Source organism: Anthonomus grandis, chromosome 22 (genome assembly GCF_022605725.1).
Source record: "Anthonomus grandis grandis chromosome 22, icAntGran1.3, whole genome shotgun sequence".
NCBI lineage: Eukaryota > Metazoa > Arthropoda > Insecta > Coleoptera > Curculionidae > Anthonomus > Anthonomus grandis.
Genome location: NC_065567.1, coordinates 23066486 through 23094277, shown reverse-complemented (window position 1 = coordinate 23094277; position 27792 = coordinate 23066486). Strand labels below are relative to the sequence as shown.

The window sequence follows — 27792 nt, the reverse complement described above, 5'->3', positions numbered from 1 at the left end:
GACAGAATTACTTATTTTTGTTTAATTAGATAGATCTAATCAAATTATCCTAAAAATAAAAGACCGATAAAAATGCGCATGAACATGCAAAATATGTTTAAAAACAACCCCCGCTGTGGTAAAAAAAACTACTAACTCCGGCCCTTTTGCCCCTATTTTGCCCTCTTCTCATCCTACCCTTAGTTTTCCCTCTATAGCTCACGAAAATGTTTTTGGATTTTTTTCTAAATATAGAGCTCATCCTTCTGACAAACCCAGACAATACTAAAGAACGTATATGCTCCATTTTTTCTTATTACTTACCTTTTTGTTCATATATAGCATTTTAGATATACGCCTTGTATCTAGTTTTTCAAATACATTTTCTAATTGAATTTAGTCCATATTATTGAGTATGTATTATTAATTTAAATATTTGCATAAATATTTGAAAATTATATAAAATATTTTCATCATGAGCATCCTCTTTTTTTTCCTTTAACCATGTGTAAGAAGATGCATGCTCATATTATTGTCACATTTTGTTTTCTTTATGGAATATTATATGGAGTTATTGAAATATTATGAAAAATAAGGTTGGCTTTTTACGATCCAATAATTTTAAAATTCAGTTATTTGATTTGCCGGGATTAAAATATATTTAAAAAAATAAATTAATTTAACCAAAAAAAAAATAATCACAAATTAAAATTTGAGATACTGATTATTTAAATTAAATTTGATTAATTCATATTAATATTCGCTAATTATACTTGCATACCTCAAAAGGAAGAAGAGAATATAACATATGTAATGTAAAATGATAATATAGCATATAAATTAGGAACCCTAATTAGACTGAATATAACATAGATACACTTTAAGTATATACACACAAAAATATAAAAATTCATCACAAAATATCAAATTAACACAACGCAATACTAAATGCAATATAGTGACTACTAGATTTGTTGGATAGATTTGCAATCATAAAATTTAAAAACTCGTTAATACCGTATATAATTTAAATATCTCGTATATTAATTTATGCGTTTTGTGTCTTAATTAATTTAATTTTTAAAACCCATTTTAACTATATTTTAGAATAATAAAGTGCGACAGTAATAGTGACAATAAATTTGAACTCTTATTTATTTATGCTGTAAGCTCATTTCAACTCTATCAAAAATTACTGAAATACTTATTTGGTTTTAGCTTTAGAAGTTAAAAAAATTCCGTATATTTATGTTTCTATTAAATTACGAAAATAAATCAATTTTCGTAATTCGACCAAAAACACCAGCACGTCCTATCAAATTAAAAAAAAGTGATTTAACGCATGGATTACGTAGCAAAAGAAGCCTTCTAAAAGTCCGTTTTAGGATATAAATGTGATTATGTAATGCGTAAAGCATTACGGTGTATAGAATTTCCGGAAATAGAGCCGCGAGTTCAACGCGATATAGAAACTCGTCTTTGTGAAAATAAATTAAGTGCCATTTAGTTCGTTTAAAGTACTTTTTTTTCTTCTTTAATGTTAATGAGCCTTTGAAAGCCAAACTTCAGTTTATTGTTTTCTATTTAAACACCCGCCCGAACCTGTTTTTCTTATATTTGTCTCGTGTTTAAATTTTAATTAGATTGTCGTTTGCCAGAACCGTAATTTTGTAGATGTTAATCCAGGTTTAATAAAGCGGCGGCAAAATATAATTCTTCTAGGAATATATGTAAATAAGCATTTTAAAACAAAAGAAAATGGCAGAAGCGTTTTTTGTGTGTAGTTCTAATAAAGAAAAGCGATTTATATAATAGGAATATATGATAGTGTTTCTTATAATTAGTTTTCCCTTTGATACTATTAAAGGGATGTTTCGTATTATGTATAGGGCCCTATAGTGTCCGCAATGCGGGGTATGCGTTAATTGACCAACCTTTTTAGTAATTAATAACCCTAGGAGACTCGTGACTTTACTCGTTTATTTAGCCACTGAAACATTTACAAAATTCGTTACATACCCAACTTTAAATTGTACCGTCCCAGTTTTTTGACATTCCCTAGTAAATTGAACTAATTACTTGGATGCAATGTAGATAACGAGTATGGATGCTACGATTTGTTAGATAAATGTCGTTTTTGTACAAAGCCTTAAAGGTTTTCAGTTTGAGTGAATAGGAATAGTATATAAGGATTTTTGTTTGGATTAAACATATATGCCAACTTATATTTATTAAATAGTTGAATATATTTTAAGAGTTTGAGATGAGAGAAAACTCAATTACTCTATTCTGAAGATATTTTCAAGATATGTTACATAGACAAATCAAGTGAAATATATATTAAATAAGATTTAAATATATATGGATCAGGAACGTTATACTAGGAATAATGCAAACAGACACTTGATAATAGTGTTTTTTGCACAATATACAACAGTAAATACGACAGTAGTCACGTATGCACAAAACCTCGGTTATATTTCAAATTAGGCATAATTTTCAAAGATATTATCTTTAATTTTTTTTATATTTAACAATGGATTGACTTTTAGAAATTTTTTGTAAGGTTAAAGTTAAATATTAATTGTTATTTTACATGACATTAAATTACATTTATAATTCTTATTTCAATCACAATTATTTCCTAGAGGAAATTAAGTACTATTCTATAGGCTGATAAAGGATAGGAATTTGTAATAAATTTTATATATGATTAAAATAGCACTTTTCATGTATGATTTATAATTTTGGTAAAAAACCGTGAAATTTAATAATGAAATTTGTTTTAACGAAAATTTCAGCAAATTGATGATTGGTTTCCGAAAATTTCATACCAGATTAATATTATTTAGAGAATTAAGTTTCCATGAATTTCGAGAAATAAAATTATTTGTAATTCTGTTGTACATTTAAATGGAACATTTTTGTTATTTCAATTCTTTTAATTCTGAAAATTTATTTAATTTCAAAATAAATAAAAGACATTTTCTATTATTTTCTGAAGATATGATAAAAAACTACTGAATTAAAAAAAAAAAAATTTAAAAAATTATGTAATAAATATAGTGCTTTTCCATAAAACCAAACATAAAATTCGATAACCGAGTTTGTTTTAATGGATTATTTCCATAAATTAAAAATTTCATACCTGATTAGTAGTATTTAAAAAATTAAATTTGTACTTATTTTGAGCAATAAAATTATTTGTTTTTCGGTTTTGAATATTATCTATGTATCTATTATAAGAAAAACAATCAATTTTAATAATAATAAAATATCTGGATGTTTCGCCATAGGATTTAAACAAAATATAAACAGCAGAGGCTCACCTAGGTGATTCAATACCCTTTCATAAAATTTATTGTTTGTAGACATTTTCAATTTTGACTTTTTTACTTTTTGGAATTTTCAGGAAAAAAAATCGATTTTTCAACAAAAAAAAATTTCTGAGCAGTACCTACTTTATTTTTTCAAAAAGCTCTAAAATAAGTGTGTAATAAAATTTGTTGAAGAATCTGTGTACAAATTTTCAACTTATATATTTTGCCTTGTTTTTGAGGTATAAGCACTTATAAACACAAAAAATTCTGAATTAGTTTTCCAATTAAATTGAATGAAAAATATGTGTATAAATTTTTGAATTTTAAATTTTACCCTAGTTTTTGAGTTGAAGGTCCTTATTTAGAAATTTTATTATAAAAAAAATAAATTTTCAAAAAATATTTTATTCCCAGCAGTACTTAATTTTTTTTTTTAAATCGCTAAATATGGTGTTCAATAATTAATTTATTTGAATGAAAAAGCAAGTAATCAAATTTGTTGAAGAATTTGTATAAATACCCTTTGAAATTTTCGTAAAAAGGGGACAATTTTACAAAAAATTTGTTTTTTTTTCAGCAATATTATATTTTTGCAAAAAACTCTGAAGAAACCTGAGTATTAATTTTGAATTTTGCCTAGTTTTTGCATTATATAGTTATAGGCATTTTAAAGAATTTTCATTAAAAAAATCATTTTTCAAAAAAATTGTTTTTCTCAGCAGTATTTATAATTTTTCAAAAACCGCTGAAATACGTGTCCAATCAAATAAAATAAAAAAATTGTGTGTAAATTTTCAATTTTAAATTTTGCCTAGTTTTTGAGCTATAAGAATTTTTTAGAATTTTTAATTAAAAAAATCATTTAAAAAAATATTCCGGAAAGCTCGGAATCTCGGAAATAGGTTTTGAATCAATTTATTTATTTAAAAGAAAAAGTAATTATTGCAGGAGTTTTGATAAAAAAAACTGAAATAAAACTAAGCCTAACAAAATTTTTTGCCAAATACATCCAACTAGCTTACGATAATTTTTTAGACAATTTTTTGTAGGTTAGTAAATATATAGTAATCAATACATTTATTAAGGTAAACACAGTAATAAAATATAATATCGAAAACAAATTGCAACTCAGCATCTAGATGACTGAACATCCGTTTATAAAAAGAGTTACTATAATTAAATAATTTTCCTAAGCATACCAATCAACCATGTATCCTAAGTGCTTTCGAATTTGAATTTGAAACGTGATCCTTAAATATTTATTCTTTTTTTATTTTTAATTTCTACTGGTAATATATTAAAATTTTTTGGTGCCAAATAATTTGAATATTTTAGCGTTTGTGTTATTGCTTGGCATTTGAATGTAGTCTTCGATTCTTTTTCGAATTTTATATAATTATGGTATAGTGTTTTGAATTGAATATTTTGTTATTTCAAATGAGAATGAAATAGATTTAAAAAAAATTATGAAAATTTTAGTAATTTATATTATTTATTGAAAATTTATGACACAAAAACTCTACACCATACTTTTCTTGGGCCAATAAAAATTGATTAACTTTACTCGAAATAATTTTTTAAACAATACTGCGACTTTATTTTCCTTGGTAGAGGTTCGTATTAAGAAAGCTCAATATAAACTGGGTCAAACTCATAACACACAACGTCGAACATATTAATAAAGACAATTTCGTTCAGCAACTATCGCACTAACTTGAAAAAATTCGGCAGGACAAAAATATAAAAATATGAAAGTCACGGTCGCTTTTTGTTATTTTGATATAAAACGCGTCGTATAATCTGCGAGCTTTCCGCATTGCGGACGACGGAAATATCCCATATATAAAAAGTTCACTATTATGGGGTTCCCCCTTGTCCATTTTAGGTGACGACTATGGTCTATTATATGTGTTATTAATATGTTCACCCCTCATAATGTTATATTAATTAATAACTATGAAAACAAAGTAATTTGCAGCGGTCTAGTAATTATTTATTTCGCACTGCATACAGCGCGTGTTAAAAAAATAAAGTATTTTTATTAAAAAACTACCTGATTTTGATGACGAAACAGACGTGGGAGTTAAAGAAGTGTTAGAATTAGGTGAATGATTAATTCGGATAGCTTCCATCTTAGGTACCGGTAAAAGACCAGGGGCAGACATACCGACAGGAATCGTCGATGCAGGCATCAAAAGTGTTGACATAGTCAACATATCAAGTCTCGGGTTGAATTTACGCACTTTTCCAATAGTTGCAACAAAATTCGAATGTCGCGCTAAAAAGTTGTGCGGAAGTTTTGGAAGTTCCGTCGCGGCGAAAAGGCGAAAGCGTTTTCTGGATCGTTTTTCACTGACTAACACTGGCACGGGCACACGAGCCGCAACTCAAAGACTGCATAACGCGGGATGTCTGTGTTGTGTCGCGTTCATTCGGGGGGTAGAAGGACGTGGGGGTGCTGCTGGTGGTGGTGGTGGTGGTGGTGGAACAGTTATAGTGGCCGTGCTGGTGCGAACGGAGAGTTATTCCAACTGCGGCAAACTGGCATTAGCTTCGGCGCTCTTTGCGCACTGTTTGTGGATCTCGCTTAATAGGCTGCAGGAGCGAAATAAATCATAAACTAGGCCTTCGAAGGGATAACTCGATTTTATCCACTTATTTGCTGCGTCTTCCTAACTATCCCTGTTGGATATCTTAATTTTTCACGTATCGACTTTTATCTGATTTTCATGCAGATCGGAAATTCTGTTATAGTATATTCCGAGAAGCAGCTGAAGTTTAAAAAATAATAATCTACATAGATAAAATAGCACAAAAAAGAAATTAATACATTATATGACAATTGTTAATAGTGCTTCCATTGCATTTCCAAAGAACAATAATTGGTGGTACTAATTGTTTCATAACAAGGCAGCTTGTGTTGGTTCAAGCAAGTTGCGACATATGTTTTTAGGTCGGATTTTTATGATGACTCAAACGAACAGGGCATCTAGGTTACTTTTCCTGGAAGACACGCACCATCATGGTAGCGTATTTATATACTATACTACGCTACAGAGCATTAGAAAGAAAAATGTTTTTATGTGACTTATTTGGTGCTGTAAAATTGGTAGTAAAAGAGTAAATAAATGTGGAATTATTTATGTTATTATTATTATTAATATTGGTTTTTGTTTCATTTTTGTTGGTGATTTTAATATACAAGATGAGGCGTGTTAAAATATTTAATGAATACAATGCTACTTTAAAATTTAAGAACAATGTTGGGAAGGTGGGTTGTGTTTTAGGTTTTAGAATTTCGATAGTGCTTTGTTTCTAAGTGAGTTTTTTTTTATTTTTATGTATATGAATACATAGTATGTTTCTAAATAAGTGCATATGAATCGTTAGATTTTAATAAGGCGCTTTCTATTTAGTTTAGATCTGAAATTTAAAGGGCCTAATGAATAAAAATAAAGCAATGTGATGTAAAATATGAAAGCAAAACCTTAAAACTTTGCCGATTAGAAATGGTAGAATAAGAAGCATATTTATGTGTGTTAATGAGACAGAATGTATAGAAATATACACATTATTATTTATTTTCTTTTTATTTTACTCATCTACCTAATATTGTCTACCATAGATTATTACCTATCTATAGACAGTTACCAAACTTAAGTAGTCTATACGAACACCACTGTGAATCAGTAAGAAAAGGCTGTAAAAAATCATTCAATATTTTACTAGATCTATTTTATATAAAAAAAAAATACCTAGTATTCATAACAAAAAGAATAAATTCAATAGTACCTGTCTTAAAAGAAAAAATTGAAATATTTAGTTTTGATGATTGTAGGGCACAAGTTTATTTAGTATCCTTAGAGCCTTAACGCATTTTTCTAGAATCAAAGTCCTTATAGAGGTCTTTAAAAAGCATTTTAGTTCGAATATAAAACAATAGTAGACGTAGCGAGACAATTAAGACTAAAAAAAGGAATAATGATATTTTTTAATTTTATATTTGTTTAATACCTATAAATCTGTTTTATTTTTCTATTAAAATTATTCTAATAAAATAATCTCTTATAGTCGTATCCTTACTTGATACACCTAATTGCAAAAAAATTTAAAGCAAACTTCAGAAGAATACTTAACGTAATCAAGCTTAACCACTGAAAGAGTTTTTAATTCAGTGTTTAATTCATACGAATTGCAGAATAATATAAATCAACTTTTGCGCTATCACTATTTTGTGGTTCAATATGTGGCTACGTTCAATATTTTTACCATTATAAGGGCATTTTTGCGCTATTTGAGCAAAGTTTATATATTACTGTATTATCCATACAAGCAGATTAATGATAAAAAATATAAATCTGTACATTCTGAAGCCAAACCTATATTTTAAAATTAAACCAAAGAAATTACGTTTAACGCGTATGTATTTAAAAGTTGTATTTACGTACCTTTAAAATACAAATACAAATCGTTTATTTGTCAAAATAAGAAAAAAAAAAGAATACATTTTATGAAAAAAAAAGTATGACAAAAAGGACAGTTCATCAATTATAAAAAAACCGCTTCACATGCTCCTTATATTAAGGAAAGCATATGTGAACTATCCTATACATAACAAACAAAACAGCTAAATATTTCTAAATAATTCCGTATAAAAACTAAACTAAAAAAAAAGAATTAATGCATGGCAGATGCAAGCACTACCATTAGTATTTAGTCTATGAAAGAATTTAAAACGACTACAAAAAATATAATGTTAAGTTATGAAAAAAAAAATAAAAAATTAGCAATTAGGGAGGCAGAAGCGAGAGGCAACACTAAGGGCAGCGGGAAAAGCGAGAAAAAAAAAAGATTATTATAATATAATATAATATGACGCTGAAGTCTGTTGAAGTATGTTGTATTATTAATGACATGTTTGATTTCCTAAGCTTGAGAACCTTGTTCATAGAGTAACTTTAATCTGACATGCTTTGAGAAACCCTTCTTGCTACGTGTTTTGATCTGTTTCGGCAGTTGGTTCCACAAGTGCGCAGCAACAAAAGAGAAACAGCGTTGAAATGATGCCGTTTTGCGAATATGACTGGCAGGCCATAAAATATTTTTTAAATAGGTAGGCTTATTATTATTTATAATGCGGTATATAAAATTATACATATGAAGTTTTCTCCAGTTTTCTATATTTAAAATATTTACTCTATTCATATGTGGTGTAATGTGTTCTCTAAAATCTTAAAAGTCTTAGACAGGTATTTTGTACCTTTGTATCATTCTTTTTACGTGTTACAGCAAGTAATTATTGTATACAGTGTCGCCATAATCAAAAAGAGACAGAACTAAAGTGTCACACAACAAACACTTTTGCCTAGAGGGAATATATTTTTTTAGCTTATATAGATTTTTAAGACGCAAATAGGCAGCTTTTAATTTTGTTTTAATATGAGGCTCAAAAGTAAGGGCAAGAGATTTTTTGCTTGGTTAACAACTGGAATTTTATTACCTGAAATGCTAATATCTAAATTATGTTCAACATTTCTTCTGATGTTTTTACTTCCTAGCACTATAACTTGCGTTTTCGCGGAATTTAATTTAAGATTGTGGTCTCTTGCGAAGGTTTCAATGCTTTTTAGATCGGATATGAGGGAGTGTTGTGTCATTTCAATATTTTCCTTATTTATTGGTATATAGATTTGCGAATCGTCAGCATATTGTTGCAAAGTGGCATGTTTGACTACCTTATACATATCCGCAACATAAATTGAGAATAATAAAGGTGAAATGACTGAGCCTTGTGGCACCCCGCAAGAGATTGCCTGAAACTCTGAGTACCTCGTGATGCCCGCCCCTCCTGGAATGGCCACTTGACACTCTCGACTGGCATTCTGGAAGAATTTTATGGACTTCTGCAAAATGACCAAGCTCAATGAAAATGTGTTTTTCAATAATTTTTGACGTAGCAGGTAAAATACTGATTGGTCTAAGATCCTTTAGTTCTAGGGGATTTGACACTTTTGAAATTGGTTTGATTATGGCTCTTTTCCAAATTGTGGGATATCTGTTGATTAACAATACATACATTTAAAATATTTAACGGCGGATTTAAGCAAAAAGGCAAACACAACTTAACATCTTTCATTGATATACCATCCGTACCGGTTGCGTTAGACTTTAAGTTAAAAATAAATTTTCTTAAGGTATCAGAGTCTAAGAGGGGAATGCTAAAGATCTCATTAGTAAATCTACTATTTTTGTAAAAATTTAGTAGCTCTAATGATGTAGAGTCAGCCATATTGGAGTGGCTCAAAAAGAAATCATGAATGAGGGAAGCATTATTTAAAATGTATGTCAATTTTTTGGCAGTTCAAATAGATGGTTTTTATCACGTGTTAGTTTTAGCTTGCCAGCAGTTACCCAAAATTCTTTTCCTTGATGCGCTACTTGCTTAAAGAATGCTATTTTTTCTCTGATAATTGCATGCTTAGTGTAGTTTCTTAGTTGCCTGTAATACTGTAAGTGCGCTTCTGATTTTGATGTTTGGTATTTCTTGAAAGCTTTGTCTCTTAGTCTAATCATAGTTTTTATATTGTGAGTAATCCACGAATTAAATGGCTTTTCAACTAGGAGTTTATATTTAAGTGGTGCATATTTGTTCAAGTGATTTAAGATCTTGCTATTAAATATATTTACTTAATCGTCAACTTGGATAGTATTGTACAAGTCGTCAAGCTACTATTATAAATTATAAAAGCCTACAAGCTACTATTAAAATGTTTAAAATACAACACACCTTCACAACATTAGATATGTAATTACCGGAAATATTTTGTTTTTTATTAGATAAGCTAGAAGGCTATCAAGCATTGCATATTCAGATATTTTTTAGAAACTAGCTTCAGGAAGTTAAAGCTATTGGCCTATAATTCTCAGCCAAATTAGAATCCCCTTTTTTAAAAACAGGAATAACCTTACTATTTTTTAATGAGTTTAGAAATATTCCTATATAGACTGTTTATTTTTCATTTAATTTTTTATAAGATTTAGGACTTCACCCTCACTGAAAGGCACAATGCTCATACTATGCAAAAAACATGCAAAAGAAACATTCTGCATATTAGATGAAATATCTTTATTTTGTTTTAAAGTACTTAAAATATTTTTGGGTTCTTCAATAAAAGAGTTATTAAAATAATTAGCTACTTCTATAGGATTTGTAATTAATAAGCCGTTATTCTCTATACTAAATTTAAAAAAAAAATTATTATTGTTATTTAGCTGAGACACGAGTCTTGTTATTTTATGGTGATAAAATTGCTTTTTACTATAATAAATTAATAATTTATACCTGGCACTTTCCCTTCTATATGTCGTCTCCAATTCCGGGATCACACGCCGTCGTCGGTGTAAATATTTTAATGTTTTGCTAGATTTTCTAATTTCATCCGTTACCCATGACTTTTTATTTTTATTTGGTTGTGCAAATTTTTACGAAAAACTTAAATTAAAATACCATAAATATGTTGAATAAAATAAGTCAAATTGGACATTAAAATTATTTTCCTTATAGACCTCTGCCCATTTTTCACACTCAAGGACAGACTTAAAATCAATTATATTAGTAAAACAAAAATTTATTTTAAGCTGGCCACTTTGATTGACTTCGTCGGAATATTTGTTAAAAACTAACCTTACTACGGAAGCAAGTCGAATAACTTAATAAATTACAAGATTCACAATTTAAAAAAAAAGAATTTTTACAAAATACAATAAAGAAAAAAGAAAAAACAATAGGTTAACAATAGGCCCTAAAATTTACTTAATACATGCGCTCTCAATAGCCTCTTAAACTGATTAAAATTTGTACAAGTTTTTACATTATTTGGTAATTTGTTGAATTTACTTAGGCCTCTATATAAAACATTTATGCATTTGACTAGCACTACATCGAAATAAAATCCTCAAAATTTTAGGTTTATTAATTGTGATCATTACGAAAAATTGTTAAGTTATCACAGATATATTTAGGCAAAATGCCTTTTTTAGTAGTGTCGAACAAAAATGTATATGAGAAAGCGCAAGGGCATTGTATAGTGAAATCTTGGTATGTATTATTAGATTTGGACTATTCTGTTAATAAACCCGACTTTTTTAGAAAATTTTCTCATAATATAATCAGCGTAGGCATGAAAATCCAAATTAGAGTCCAAAATTGTCCAAAATTTAATATTATCATCATACACCAATTTTTCTCCATTGATAGCCTATATTATTTATATCTACTGAACTCATTTTAGATTTTTTAGTAAATACGCAAAATTTCGATCTTATTGTATTTAAGTTTATTGCTGCAAGGCAAGAAAAATAAACTACTAAGATAATATAAATGCTTTTTTTTATAATTTATGCAGGGTGGTGCACCAAAAACTTTCCACCCCGAATTTTTCCGAAATTTCGTAAAAAATAAAAAAACACTCGCACCCGACGATTCATGCTTTTAGTGGGACAAACTATCTCGCATTTAAAAACCTTAACCATCAACCGCTACCCTTAAAATTTTAAACGGGAACTGGAGTCCGTTAATTAGAAAGGGGTAGGAATAAACTGATATTTTTTAGGTATAATCTGACCAACTAAACTCGAAAACCACTATTTCCAGACGATCCATACAATATTAATAAAATGAAAAAAAATAATGTGAAATAGGGGGAAAAGTTGAAATCTCAATTATATATCCCTGTCTCAGGCACTTAATTAAAAAAGGATGGGAATAAGGTGATATTTTTTAGGTATTCTCTGACCAATTAAACCCAAAAAATACAATTTCCAGACGATTCAGAGAAAAATCAAATCTTTGTCTTGATTTAAAAATTAGCAAAAGATATGAATAAAATAATATTTTTCAGGTGTAATTAGACACATTATAGGAGAAAAACACTATTTGCAAGCAATCCAAATACTACTTAGAAAATGAAACTATGATATAGAAAATAGGTGGAAAAATCGATTTTTTTTTATATATCTTTATCTCAATTTAAAAATAAACAGAGGATGAAAGTGAGATGATATTTTTCGGGTGTAATTAGATACATTATGGGAGAGAAATACATATAATGTATTTTTAGTTTTTTTTTTGCCAGGGTTTTTTAGGTTGCTAAATGAGTTTAAATAAGCATTATTTAGATTGTCATTCCAAAGGTGTTCTTCCATCTATCTCTAGTCCCTCTTTCTAGCTTCTTCTATCGTTAATTGGATCGTCCAAAGTTCCATCGTTGGTAAAATATATGCCTATATAATTGAACTGTTCACAGTTTTCTATTGTTTGATTTTATTTGGCATTTTCCACAACTAGGTCTTGCTAGCGTCCTCCCAAACTCAGGTATTCTGTTTTCGTATCTATGGGAAATGTAATAATTTCCCCTATTTATTATGCAGCCTGATCAAGAAAGTGAATTTTCAAAAGAACACATATTACTAGTAATATGATATTTCCAATTCAAAACTTTAATAAAACCATCGTCTGCAACAAATTTTAATTAAATTGCTTCTCCAGCTGAGACAAAAAATAAAACGTAAAAACAAAGCATAGCTAACGGTCTTAACTGCTTGTGTTTTTTAAAATAAATATTTTCTCAAAAGGTTAAAGAATTGACTTTGAGTTGGTTTTAATTGGTGCAAAAAAGAACAAAGAAATATACCTAAAACAACAAAAAAATTGGCAATTTACTGTTATTTAATTAGATACCATATAATAGGAATCTATATTTAAGAAGACAAATATAAACTTAAGGTTCTTTATATTTATGAATAATTTTAATATTTTTAATAGTTCAGATCAAATTAGTAACACATACTTTATTTTCTCAAGGCAACTCTTAAAATCGATATAGGTGTATTTGTACTGTTTAGTCAATATCAAATATTAAAATCCGAAATATATTAAAACAACGTTCTCCCTTTAAAAGTGTATCGGAAAGCCAGGCCCAAGGGTCAATAATCACTCTGCATTTCATCTCCAGATTTATTCACTAGCCCCCAAATTATTTTGATTAATGAAAAGCTAGTAGAATGACTGATAAAAGTTAAAACGATTTATTAAGGATTTGATAAATCACTTTGTGATTTTATCCTCGCGGAATAAGCCTCTGCGAGAATATTGGGGTTATCAAAATTTAATTTTTGTGGTGCATAACTTAAACGGGTATGTTACCTCAATTAATTAAAATATATTCATAAAAATAATTTTTATAAGAAAATTACAAAAGAGACAAATACTTTTTAGATCATATGGGGCCCAAACTTCCTTTTTCTTCATACTTAATAAAAACTTAAATTTTTGACGCATATATGGTACATGCGGCCTACTAACCTAATTGGAGTTCTATGCGACGTATCCGTACGTCATATAGCGGTAAACACAAATTAAATCTTGCTTTATAAAAATATTTAATTCCAGTGGGCTTAAGCTTATATAATGTCAGTTAGACCTTATTACAGATTTAATTTCGTAATTTAATTTAAAAAAGCAACGCTGCTAAAATAAAACAAAAATGTATATATTTACTGGCATGAAACCCTATAAAAAAACCTATATAACTTTATGTAAACCGAAAGTCATTATAGTATATTTTATACTTAAATATAAAGAGCAGCATTAAATTCTGTTTTATTGGATAGCCGGTTATATAACGTCATAAATGGTTTAATAATATCGTTGTCGTAACAACACGGGAACTAATATCTATTTACCGTTCAATCGGCGTTCGTTATCAGTTTTTATACGATATCATTTTGCAATAAAACCAAAACCCTTGCAGATATTTTTTTTCTGTTCTTTACCCCTGCGATCTTTTGTAATAAACTTCCTGCAGAGCAAGGCAAATTATCTTTTAAGAAGACTCTGAACGATGTTAAATGAGAACATCATAAATGGATATTTTTACTTGTTTTGTCATTAACGTTTTTTGTTTTATTTTGCTTGTTATATAATATTTCGTAATCATTGCATGAGCAAATGATAATAATTTTTCCGACGATTATGTGAAGAAAGTTGATTCTTCAATTATCTTATTACCTTAATTTGATGTTTCCGAGATTGAATATTTAAGGAATTAAAAGGCACGTCAGGCAAGCAATGCAGCCTGTTGATATTGAATAATAGGTTTATTGAAAATCAATTATAAGTTAGAGTAAGCCTTTTGAGCCAATTAACCTATTTAGCTGTATTGTTCAGTTATAGAGGGGAACTTTCTAAATGCATGCAGGAGATTTTGGTTATGATATAGTAGTTTGTAAATTCGATGTGTACTTTTTAATGATTGCTCAAAGCAGTTAAGTGCGTAAAATATATATTGTTTAAGTTGAATTTTAAGATTTTTTTATGGCATTGAAAATCAAAGGTTGCTTTGCTAAAAGTTTGCAAATTGGCCAATTTTGGAAAGAATATGGAAAGGAGGAATTTAGGAATTGCAAATTTGGAAATAACTATTAGAGGAATAGAATTTTGGAAATTTTGTGGAATGTCATTAAAATGTTGAGGATTTATTTCCACAATCGAACCTAGAAATTAAGGATTGTATTTATTTTCAGGGTAATGTTTTATAATAATAATATTTTAAAATGCCATTTTTGTTAATAAAATAAGGCATAATTTAAAATATTTATTTAATCCTTTTTTTGGTGCTGCATTTTGGCACAAATAAATATTTACATTTACAAAAGAAAAATGAGTGGCAAACATGTCGTATTTAAAATCTATAATTCTATCCTATATTATCCATTTAAGTTATTCATGATAAATTTTAAAATATTATTATGCTCTACTATTTTGCATCTTAAGTAACTATAGTAAGGCATAATTGTAAATTTATAAATTGTGATATTAATAAATTTGAAATAAGTATGTCATAAAAATTATAAAACAAAATTATGTTATTAAAATTTTACTATTAGGCAATAATTTTTTTATATTTTTTCATATTCATTAAAATTTATTATTTTTACTATCAACATCTTAGTTTTGTTATAAGTACTGTAGTATCGTATCCATTTAAGTTATGCATATTAAATTTTAAGATGATATTATGCTATAGTATTATGCATCTTAAGTAACTGTGATTTAATATGTTATCAGTTTAATTATTTTCAGTTTTAAGAATTAAGTTTGATATAGGGTCAAGTCCAATCCAAGGCATTTAATTTTTTTATTTCTATATTGCCAACGTTTCGGCCTATATTAGGTCTTCTTCAAGGCGAACAAAAAAACACAGGGCTTCTCGTAAAACATTATAGAGTAGAACAATGGTGTATTCTTCATTGGTGTTGTCTAGTTTTTGACGATACCAAAGTACTACAAGTAACAAGATTAAATAACTCTTAAGTAAAACTTTGGTTTTTTAATCTAAAGAAAGTTATATAACATATACATACGAATTTATAAATTAACGTATGTTTTGTCGCTTTTAACGGTCAAGCTTTATACTTTATCATCTTCATTTAGTTGCTCGGCTTCAAAACCACTCTCTGAGTCCCCATCCTATTTATCTAAATTAATATTTAGTTCTTCTACAACCGCGTCTAATGTTGGTTTTTTTAAAACATATTTTAAAAAAAAATATGTTTTAAAAAAACCAAGCTCTTAGCTGAATACAATAATATTATTAAAATTTTAAAATAAGGCAATAATTTTAAAATTAATTTCGATTACTAGCAACATCTACTGTAGTATTGTATGCACTTAAGTTATTTTAATTAAATTTCAAAAATTTTACATGATACATTTGTAAATTTATATATTTCCAGTGATAACAATTATTCTTTTTGTTAAATCACAAATAAAAAAATAGGAAAAATTTTGATCTAAATCACTGGAAATACTTTCTCATAGATCACAAAAATATCAAGTAATTAATCTAAAATTGGCTATTTTTCATACTGTTTTGAGCTTTAAAACTCCCAGAAAAATTAATTAAAATCATTAAAAAAAAGCTATTTCTTATTACATGAATAATCATATCGCTTTAAAGGTTTTAAAATATTCAATACATTTATTTTGATAAATTTATTGATGTCACAGGTTATTTATAAATAATTTACGAATGTGCCCTACAAAATTTAATTAAGATATAATAATAATAGTAGAGCATAAAAACATTTTAAAATTTAATATGCATAACCTTAATAGATACGATACGCAGTACTTTAATAAATAATTTCTAGATGTTGCTAGTAATAAAAATCAATTACCAAAGGCAGCGCTTTTACCATTATTACATATCACCCAAAAAAAAAAAGCACTATTTAAATTAACAGCAACAAAATTCATTTATTAAGCTTTGGCATGTTATGCATACATCTAAATAATAAAATTGTTAATCTCTTCCTATACGTTTTATTAATATTTATATATTAAAACCTATACATACTTATTTAAAAACATGCCAGAATTCACATAAAATGTAAATTCAATGGAGGCACAAGCTGTGGGGGTGCTTATAACCAATACATTATATACAATTATTACGCAAGGGTTGTTATGCCCTCGAGCGACAAAATAATAAAAATTTATATATCCACCCCGTTATAAAAGATTTTTTTTTCAATTTTGTCATGACTCTTTTAAATTTACCTTATTTCACCGCCGTATAACAAAACAAAAGTCTACGCTGATCCCTTTACAGCCAAAACCATGTCAATAAAAGCGAACTTTGTTGCTATTCTCCTCAATGAAAATACGGTAACACAATGTAGCCCTGCATTGTGACGTACCTTTTAAAATTTAAAGCCCTTTTTGTGCTATGCCGTATCTTGCGTAGCTATTAATAATGTAGGTTCACATAAAAGGGCGTCAGCCAATTTGTTGTTCAAACTAATTTACAGGGCCACGTAAAATATGTATAGGGGTTTTTTTTTTGAAAACCCCGCAAAGGGCGGGCCGAGGCTAGATATTTGATAAAACTCCCCTGAGATTCTACCTAGCACGCACAATACATGACACTATATACATATTTACTCATGTAGCTTTGTGGTTTACTTTAATGTACTACATGTGCGGTAATTATAGTTGAGCAGTAAGGGTTTTCCTTAAAACGTGAAACACTATATTGGTCTCAAAAGCAATTTTAAATTACCATAAATACGTTCAATAGGCCCATGTAGAAACTGTAAATTTTGACTTAACAATGTGGGTCCATTTATTGCTAACGTGGACAAAGCGCCAATTTCTATATGGAACTACCGTAATATTAACCAGCTAATCGGTTATCGATTTGGCTTAGTTTAAAGAATTACATTTAAAACATGAAATACTATATGTTACTTTTTTAGTTTTAATCGGTATTTTAAAATGCAACTTTTAAGTTAAAATATTTCAGGCTGGATTTAAATAGGCGCTATCGTGCCTAAACGATTTAAAGGGGTTTTTCGTGTTCAATAAACATTACTGCAAAAGCTTTATTATATGGTATGCATTTTTCCATAACAGGTTACTCGGTCATTCTTATTCCGGTCTATTGGCGCTACGGCAGCTCTAAATTACGTGCTAAGCAATGGGTGAACCATCGTAACTAGAATTTTAATAACGTTTATTGGTATTTAAGTTATTCATATAAAATAATATTTATCTATATTAGGTTTTTTTATTTAGGATGCATAACTTAAATGGGTATGATTCTAACATCCAAGTTAACCAAACTTGTATGTCAATAATTCGTCCATTTTCCAGTCATGGGTATACAAATACATTTTAATACTTTCCATGAGTTTGGTTAAGATATGTTGATGATGTATTTGCCGTGTTCAAAAAAAGCAAATGCACAGTTTTCCATCCAATAAATTTACCTTCAAATAAAAAACAAATAATCAACTTCTATTCTCAGATACTCTTGTCATTAAAATAATAATCGTTTTGAATTTGATATTCATAGAAAAGAAACAAATACTTTTAGATACACAACTAGTGACGCAATTATTGTTTTCAATATAAAATGGCTAGCATGCATTTCTTGCTATATCGTTTGATTGCATTTCCAAGTAGCAATAGATTTGATAAAGAAACAGAAACAATAAAATTAATTGCTAAGGTTAATATTCGTTTCACGATAAGATTATTAATATGCTGCTTATTGAAAATATGTACATGTAAAAAGTACTAATTTATAAAAATTAATATTAATTTTTTTTTAAAATTTTGCACAGGTAGAAAATTATTAAAACTTTTAATAGAATTATTAGACTTTGTAATTCCTATGATATGTATTGATATTACTGGCAACCTATAAATTTACAAATGTGCGCTACTAAATTTACTTAAGATGCAAAGTAGCAGAGTACAATCACATTTTAAGGTTTAGTATGCATAACTTAAATGGATACAAAAAAACAGTACTTAAAAAAATTATGAGATGCTGCTAGTATTAGTAATTAATTTTTAATCTTTGCCTAATTGAAAAATTTAAATATTATCAGTGTATTTTATCATTTTTGTAGAATATTTATTTAAAATTTATTGACGTCATAGGAAATTTATAATTTTACAAATATTTTTTACTAAATTTACTAAAAATGCAATACTAGAGCATAATTACATTTTAAAATTTATTGGTTATATGAATACTAATAAAATTTATTTTATTAATATGCATAACTTAAATGGATTCCATACTATAGTACTTATTTCAATCTTTATGTTATTGATAATTTTTGATTAATAGTGAAGATTAGAGACTAATAAAGATTTGTCCAATAAAAGATAATCATTAAAAAAAATTTCCGTCAACTGACTTTAAATTCAACATATTTACATAAGTTCAGTGATTATATTAGGTACTATTATTACCTTGTAAATATAATCCTCTTCAAACACACGATTATAATTACAAGCTAACATCCAGTTTAATTTTTTTATTTTATTTAAATTAGATAGATGCATATTTTTTGAGAGGAATTACATACACACTTACAAAGTTCATCGTGTTTTCAATTATATTTATGACTGATTTGTAAAATTATTTTTTTAATAAACAGTAAATAGTAGTAATATCATTGTATTTTATAATTTTTATGATACATTTTTATACAATAATTAATAAACGTGCCCTACTAAATTTACTTTGCATTTACAAAAAAAAACAGAAATAGTCTAAGGCAACAACTTGACAACAACTCGAAAAAAAAATAAATTAAACTGGTAAATTTTAATAAATGTTTTCACATATTTTCATTTTTGCCTATTCATAAAATTTTAACAATTGTACCATAATTTACCAACATTTTCATTTATATCACTGCATTAAATAGTAGGATTTATTTAAAATTTATTAATATTTCTAAAAAGCTATAGATTTACAAATGTGCATTCATCACTAAATTTATTTAAGATGCCAAATAGTAGAGCATAATTACATTTGTAAATTTAAAATGCATAACTTAAATGGGTTCGATACTACAGTACTTGCAAAAAGATTATTAGATTTTGTTAGTAATCTGCATGATTAAAAAACGTTAATAATATCATTGTATTATATAATTTTCATAATAAATTTACTATTTTTAATTTATTGGTATGTTTTAAAATACGATTTGATTTTTCTACAAAAAAAGTAATTTTTTTTTGTAAATATTTTTGTATTTGATTTACTCATATATGTTGACATTTATTTTTCTTATATTTTTTGTTGCTTATAATTACCAAAAAATCATTATTATAACTAATTTATAAATTTTGGAACATCAAGTGAACCTAATAATAGATTTTAAAAAAATTTAGAAATGCCACAACCAAGATATATGCAGATCTAAATCCTCAAGCATAATTCGTTAAAATATGGGGAATAAATTAATTTAAAAAAAAATATATACAATTCAAGAGGCGTAACATAAGAAATTAATTTTAAATATTATGTGACTTAAAATGTGTGCAAATAAACAATTTATTTAGGAGCATTTAAAAACCATTAAATTTTATAGTAATATTAATTAATGCTTGGTTTGCTAATTACAAAATTTGAATGATATATCTAATTTTATTATGAATTCTAAATTTTTTCATATATGTATATTCCAAATTTTTTAATCAATTTACCTTACATACTTTGATGTTTATATTATAAAATTAATGACTAACATATCATTATAAAAATCAATACAGAAAATCGAAATTTATAAAGAATTCCGAAATATTACATGAATTTAAAATTTAAAAAAAGAACAGGCTTTTTTTTTTGTTTAATTTTACTTATGTACCTAAATTACTACAATTTTTATGAAAATAAATACTCCTTTGTTCACCTATATACAAAAAAAAAATATACAGAATTAGCATGAAGCAATAATTCTTGACAAAAAGGATAAAGTAAAGAGGTAAATTTTAATAAATCCTTTCTTATATTTTTTAAAAATTATTTGCATTTTATTTTGTTTAGAATTCATTTTTAGAATCTAATCATCTATGAATTTAAAAAATATATATTAGTTTAACATAAGAAATTAAATGCAAATATTAAGTGAATTAAAGGATATAAAAAAAACAATTATTAAGCAACAGTTAATATGTACAACGTATCCACTTAAATTATGCATAAAAATTTCTATTAAAGCAAGACATTTAACCCAATATTAATTATTAAAAATGCAGCTGTAAAAATTCAATCCAAACTTGACAAACCTGCCGTCAAGTAACCATATTTATTTTGTCACGTTTATCAACAAAGCGAAATCCAAATACCCATTAGGGTTTAACTTAAAACGGAAATGGTATAGCTAAAAGTGCTAAAGCAAATCCCTAAAATGAATCGGTTGCTGTCAAAATCCTAGAGCATATGCAACGACTTCAGACTAACAAATGTAAGTACTTAGTATCTTCGAATCCAGTATTTGTCACTTTGGAAATAGCATACACACTATAGATATTAGGTAAATAAATATGCAACTGTCTTTAACCGAAATAAATTGAGGCAGAAATATTAATTCAATAAAATAATTGAGTTATTTTTTCCCTAATTATGCGCGCACCCCTTAGTTAAAAAACATAAATAACTCCAAGCTAATTAAACGAAAAATTACTCCACTTTTAGTCTCTACGGGCCCTACGCACCTTTTTATGCGGATAATATGAAACCTCTGTAATGGAATAACAGCCTATAAAAGCATATTTTATTAAGAATATTAAACTGTGTTTTTGGGGTAGTTTTTGTAACACCGCAACAAATTCTTATTTAGGTTAATTACCTTATGAGGGCCACCATTTAATCTATTTTGTCAATAGATATCGAGTTAAATTAAAATTTTCCTCTAGGGACTTTATATTTATTAACTTTTATTAATCAATTATTCTATTTGTCACTCTATTTTTAATAGATGTTTTAACTTAAAAATTGCTTGCAACTGCAAAATATGGCATATAACAATATGTTGCTTTTGCTATATTTAGGTGAGCTATGAATATTTGGATCAGAATATGTATTGTCATTTTTGTGCATAATTTGTGTGAATACGACAAACTGTAAAAATTTATTTAGCAGTTTTGATTACTAAAATCCGCACTTATGCCTTGCTAGATGTCCTTTTAGCCTTTTTTTTTATTACTGATACCCAAGAAAAAACACATTTTCAATGTATTTTGATACGCTCCCTTGTAACCCTAAAACGATTAAGTCCTAATAACATTAAATTAAATTAAGCTGATATTAAAAAGCTAAAAAATGTTGGTTAAGGACTTAATATTTTCTCATTATTAATCCCGGAACATTATAAAATAAAGACATTAGTTTGTGCTCAGTAAATAGGGAGCATGCAGTCGACTGGGAGTTGAATGTAAAAGGGGATTTTAAAGGGAAAAGGGAAAGTATACGCCACCGGATAATGCGTATTAATATTAGCAAGAGTGCTGCCATAAATGAAAATTAGCACAAGCATAATGCTCTGTGCGAGTGAGTGCTTGATGAGATTTGCCCGAATTAAGGGTAGGCTCGAGACATTTACCCGCAAAAACGACTAGGGTTTATCCTTGCTATTTTAATAATTTAAATTCCATCCTATAACAGTTTTTTTGCCTTATCTTTAGATAAAATCACAAAAAGCTATTAGGCCTTAACCCCATTAACTTCCGTAATTAACTCACACATCATCGACCCTAAAAAATGGCCTTACAACCTCGAACATGAAAATTTGATCAGGTTATTTAATTTTGCATAAGCACTTCGTAAATAGGAACATCAAAGGCTTTTACCCTCAGCGAAATGCGAAATGAGCAAAGCTGGGTGTTATCTTAGACATTCAGTTTATCCCATGTTTTCATTAAAGGGAACAGGGTTATAAAATTTAAATAAATCGGGCTAAAAAAAAGGAAATTTGGTTTTAATAGATTTTTCAAAGTAAAATTGTAGTGAACAACTTCCCAAGGATATATTGTTGAAACAAAGAAAATTGGAAGTTTCCTACGAAAACTCCCTACTAACCCTCCATGATATTAATGTATATTCGTGTTACTTACAGCCTTATTTGCATACTTTCCCTTACAGTGCGTAGTACGCATATCTCTACGGTAAATGTCATTGGCTGCTAAAATGTCGTTTTTAATGTTAATTATACTGAGGTGCAAATAATAATTTTACCGTCTATCAACTAAGGCATGTAGAGTTTTCCAGTTATCAGCGGGGGTTCTTATTTATATGCGCATAATATTTCCATATAAATATTTATTATGGAATATTTAAAGTGCATGTATCTTAATAGTTTTTTTTATATATATTTGGAATTTTATTCCTGGATTCCTAAACGATCCAGGAGGGACTGTTCTAAATAATAGTAGGAAACCGTATAATTTATTACAATAGCACAGAAAGATTGAGAAATTAAGATTTCAATATTAATATTTCTTACCATATTATGCATAACTTTAATGGACTAGGTGAGCATTAGGCCAAAATTAATATAATTTCACTTTTAATTTTTATATTGAGTTATAAAAATGTTTAAAAAATTGGTAGAACAATATTTATTAGAATATTTTAAACAACTATTTATTAAAATATTCTAATTAACAACTGTTTATTAGAATATTTTAATTTATTTCACATCGGTTAAGTGCGTTCAACCATATGTAACAGAGAGAGACAAGAGATTTCACCTCAACTGCCTATAAGAATATATTAATTTCTTCCAGGCAGTTGAGTGGATTTAACCATGAGACAGAGAGAGAAAAGAGACTCCAAATCAACTGCCTGTAAGAATATATTAATTTCTTTCAGGCAGTTGAATGCATTTAACCATGAGCCAAATAGAGAAAAGAGACTCCAAATCAACTGCCTGTAAGAATATATTAATTTCTTTCAGGCAGTTGAGTGCATTTAACCATGAGCCAAATAGAGAAAAGAGACTCCAACTCAACTGTTTATTAGAATATTTTAATTTATTTCACATCGGTTAAGTGCGTTCAAACATATGTTAATTATGTGACAGAGAGAGACAAGAGATTTCACCTCAACTGCCTATAAGAATATATTAATTTCTTCCAGGCAGTTGAGTGGATTTAACCATGAGACAGAGAAAGAAAAGAGATTTCACCTTAACTGCCTATAAGAATATATTAATTTCTTTCAGACAGTAGAGTGCATTTAACCATGAGACAGAGAGAGAAAAGAGACTCCAACTCAACTGCCTATAAGAATATATTAATTTTTTTCAGGCAGTTGGGTGCATTTAACCATGAGACAGAGGGAGAAAAGAGATTCCACCTCAACTGCCTATAAGAATATATTAATTTCTTTCAGGTAGTTGAGTGCATTTAATCATGTGACAAATAGGGAAAAGAGACTCCAACTCAACGGCCTGTAAGAAAATTAATAATAATAATAATAATAATAATAATAATAATAATAATAATAATAATAATAATAATAATAATAATAATAATCTTTATTTAGCATAAATAGCTACATACAAAAATTAAGAATATTTTAATTTCTTTCAGGCACTTAAGCAAATTCAATCATGTGACAGAGAGAGAAAGAGAGAGAGAGAGAAAAGAGACTCCAACTCAACTGCCTGTAAGAATATATTAATTTCTTCCAGGCAGTTGAGTGGATTTAACCATGAGACAGAGAGAGAAAAGAGACTCCAACTCAACGGCCTGTAAGAAAATTAAGAATACTTTAATTTCTTTCAGGCACTTAAGCACATTCAATCATATGACAGAGAGAGAAAAGAGACTCCAACTCAACTGTTTATTAGAATATTTTAATTTGTTTCACATTGGTTAAGTGCGTTCAACCATATGTAACAGAGAGAAAAAAATTTCACCTTAACTGCCTGTAAGAATATATTAATTTCTTCTAGACAGTAAAGTGCATTTAACCATGAGACAGAGAGAGAAAAGATACTCCAACTCAACTGCCTGTGAGAATATTTTATTTTTTTTCAGGCTGTTCAGCATATTCAACTATGTGGTAGAGAGAGAAAGAAGATTCTAACTCAATTGCCTAGAAGAAAATTTTAATTTCTAGGCAGTTCGGTGCATTTAAACTTATGTGACAGAGAGAGAAAAAAGACTTTAACTCTTTTAGGCAGTTGAATACGGAAATTTGCAACATGTATTTTAGTAATTTTTTAATGGAATTTTATTTTTGGAGTAATAGAAGATGCACGGATTCGACTAAAATTAAGGTAATACAAGAACAAGTTGAAATTTCAATATTTTATTATTAGGCATAACTTGTGTAAATATGATGGACATTCAATGCTAAAATATTATGGCCGAGTGCCTGAATTACTCCCATAAAGTGTATAAATAGAACCTGATCCAGAATTCTAGTAACAAATAACAAACTCTTGCTTTCTTTACATAAATTAATGTAATATCCAAAACGATTCCATTAAACGGTAACACATTAAGGAACATTGATACAATGTAACAATATGAGACAAGTGTAGACTCTATTTCTGATTAAATACTACTAAATACCTGTAATGTGAATCGATACGGCACCCCCTAGTCAATTTACAAACCGCATCCAGTATTGTTGTTTTCCTGGATAACAACCTAAATATAGTATGTAAATTTATAATTCGTTTAAGCGTGCAATATTTATATCGCACCAGCATCCGGATGCAATCTATTGAAATATGATAAGCATTATATTAGAGACCCTATTAAAGTAATTTGCTACGAATAGATGTGCTAATTTGTATGGTAAATTCTGTTTATACTCATGTAGGTCAACAGGGATCCCTATTACTAAATTACAGAACGTTTTAGCTAGAACAAGTGAGTTTAGATGGTGAGGGTATGGAGTATTTACTCATACTCACTACTATGGAAAATGTATGGAAAAAGTTTGGAGAGTGAAAAATGTTAGAGTGTAAGGAGTTGCTAGAAAATGCTTTTAAAGATTATGGAAACAAGGAATGAAGACGTTGCAAGCATTTGCATTTTTGTGTATTTGTATACTTGTCATTTTATTATTTTTTTTTTACAAATTCTTCCTGTGAATCATATCTATTTTAGTTCGCTAAGTATGGTTAAGGTAAGGAAGGAAAAGAGTTAATGTAAATCTGAAAAATTATACTCTTCTGATATTTCTTAATATTAAAAAAAAAAAAACTACATTGTTAAAAAATTCAGAAAAAAATCCAAAAAATTACTGGCAAGGTATATGTAGTTTAAATATCCTTCAATATTATTTTTAAGCCATTTGCAAACTTTTGGCGCTCAACATAAAAACTGACATGCAAAACCATAAATATATTCATCGTATCCATAAAAATTATGCATGGACGTGGACTAAATATTCGTTTAAGGTAAGAAACATTATTTTCATGGCAGTTAGAAAGTTTGTCTTTATAGCACAACTAAAATACTTCTCGTTTAACCTGATATAAAAATCATTTTGCACATGCTTAATAGTCCAAAAGCATAATTGAGCACGTATGAATATAAAAAGCAAAAAAAAGGCGAAATAAATGTAAAACGTATAAGATACAAGAGTGTCTCAATTGCTACTTCTTCTCTCCCTACGCAACAACCTTATATTTAATTTTTATGGTTCATTCGTTATGCGGCCTCCTTTTTCTGGAATTTAAACTAGCACGTATTGCGTGCCATTATGTTTCACGCCAGACGCGTAATTTATACCGAATTTCAGACGTTTTATTTTTTTTACAGTAATATAGGACTTACTTGAAGTGTCTTGTTTCGGTTGTAAAAGAGTCGTGCCGGTAACTACTGACGCATTTTTCACTTGATGAATTGGTAGAGTTGTCACCTGTTGTACCGTAGCTGGCATTGTTGGCATCGAAGCTGAGTTTGACACCTGCTGAGTTATTATTGGGGGTACTTGGAGTAGAGCTGGTTGGTTTGCGGTCGCTGATGCTGTACCCCAAGCTGTTTTTACTTCCTGGAATAATAAATTGAATTAAATATTTTTATTTGATTTTTTGTTGTTTTGTTATGAAAATTAGGTTTAGTACTCCCTCATATTTTACAAGTTCTTTATTCTTAATTTTAATTTTTTTAATGGTTTATATAGTGTAATATTTTCGTAGTTACAAATAAAAATCAAACATGGCTCTTAAAAATATATATATTTTTTAAAAAGTGTTACGATGCATCTTCACCCATTTCCCTGATCTTGGTTCACTAAATTTCAATTGTATATTCGTTTAATTCTCCTCCATTACTTTCTTCGTTTTAATTTTAATTTTTTTAATGTAGTTTATATAGTGTAGTATTTTTCTAATAAACAATACAAAACAAATATTATGGTTTATACTTAAAACTATATTTTTAAAAAAAATAAAGACCAGTATGCATTTATTCGCTGGCCATCCTGTTGCTCTGATCTTGATCCCTTGATTTCAATTTTATATTCGTTTTCTATTTTTTTGCGTATTTTTTCAATTCACTACGATATTTTTTATTTCTTTTTTAAATATTTTTAATTCAATTTTAATTTTTTTAAAAGTCTACATAGTGTAGTATTTTCATAGTTTATAATAAAACGAAAATATAGCACTTAAAAATATATGTATTTAAAAAAAAGTGCAAGGATCCCAAGCAACACATCATATATTATAATCCTTAAATATATATTTATTAAACAATTTTTTAATAAATTTTTGGTTTTGGTATATTTATCAACCAAAAAAATTTAAACAATTTGAAAAAAAAATTTTTAGAGAAAAATTATTTTATTTTAATGAAAAATCCAAAAAATAGCCATAACTCAAAAACCACTCAAAATAGAGTTTTGAAAATTGGTACACACATTCCTTAATTAATTTCATTAGATACCTAATTCAGGTTTTTTTCAAAACAAGCCAAACATTTTGAGAAAAAAAATGTTAGAGGAAGATGACTTTTTTTAATGAAAAATTCAAAAAATAGCCATAACTCAAAAACCACTTAAATTATAGTTCTGAAAATTTGTACACATATTTCCCAATTTATTTTATTAGACACCTGTTTCAGCGTTTTTTAAAAAAATGAGGAGTTTTTAAGAAAAAA

At 27.8% G+C, this 27792-nt stretch overlaps 1 protein-coding gene across 4 annotated transcripts in view; it reads right to left on the bottom strand.

Annotated features, from left to right (window-relative positions):
• The window catches only part of LOC126748959 (cytotoxic granule associated RNA binding protein TIA1), a 64224-nt gene extending 37545 nt beyond the window's left edge, over positions 1 to 26679 (bottom strand). For 2 of the 4 annotated variants that reach the window (XM_050458512.1, XM_050458511.1), the window contains exon 1: positions 5353 to 5815. In XM_050458512.1, coding sequence (XP_050314469.1) covers positions 5353 to 5515 — 163 coding nt within the window. In that variant the 5' untranslated portion in view covers positions 5516 to 5815. Of the gene's footprint in view, positions 1 to 5352; positions 5816 to 26466 lie in introns of those variants that run through there. The other 2 variants (XM_050458513.1, XM_050458514.1) reach the window with 2 other exon arrangements.
• Between the last annotated feature and the right edge of the window lie 1113 nt (positions 26680 to 27792).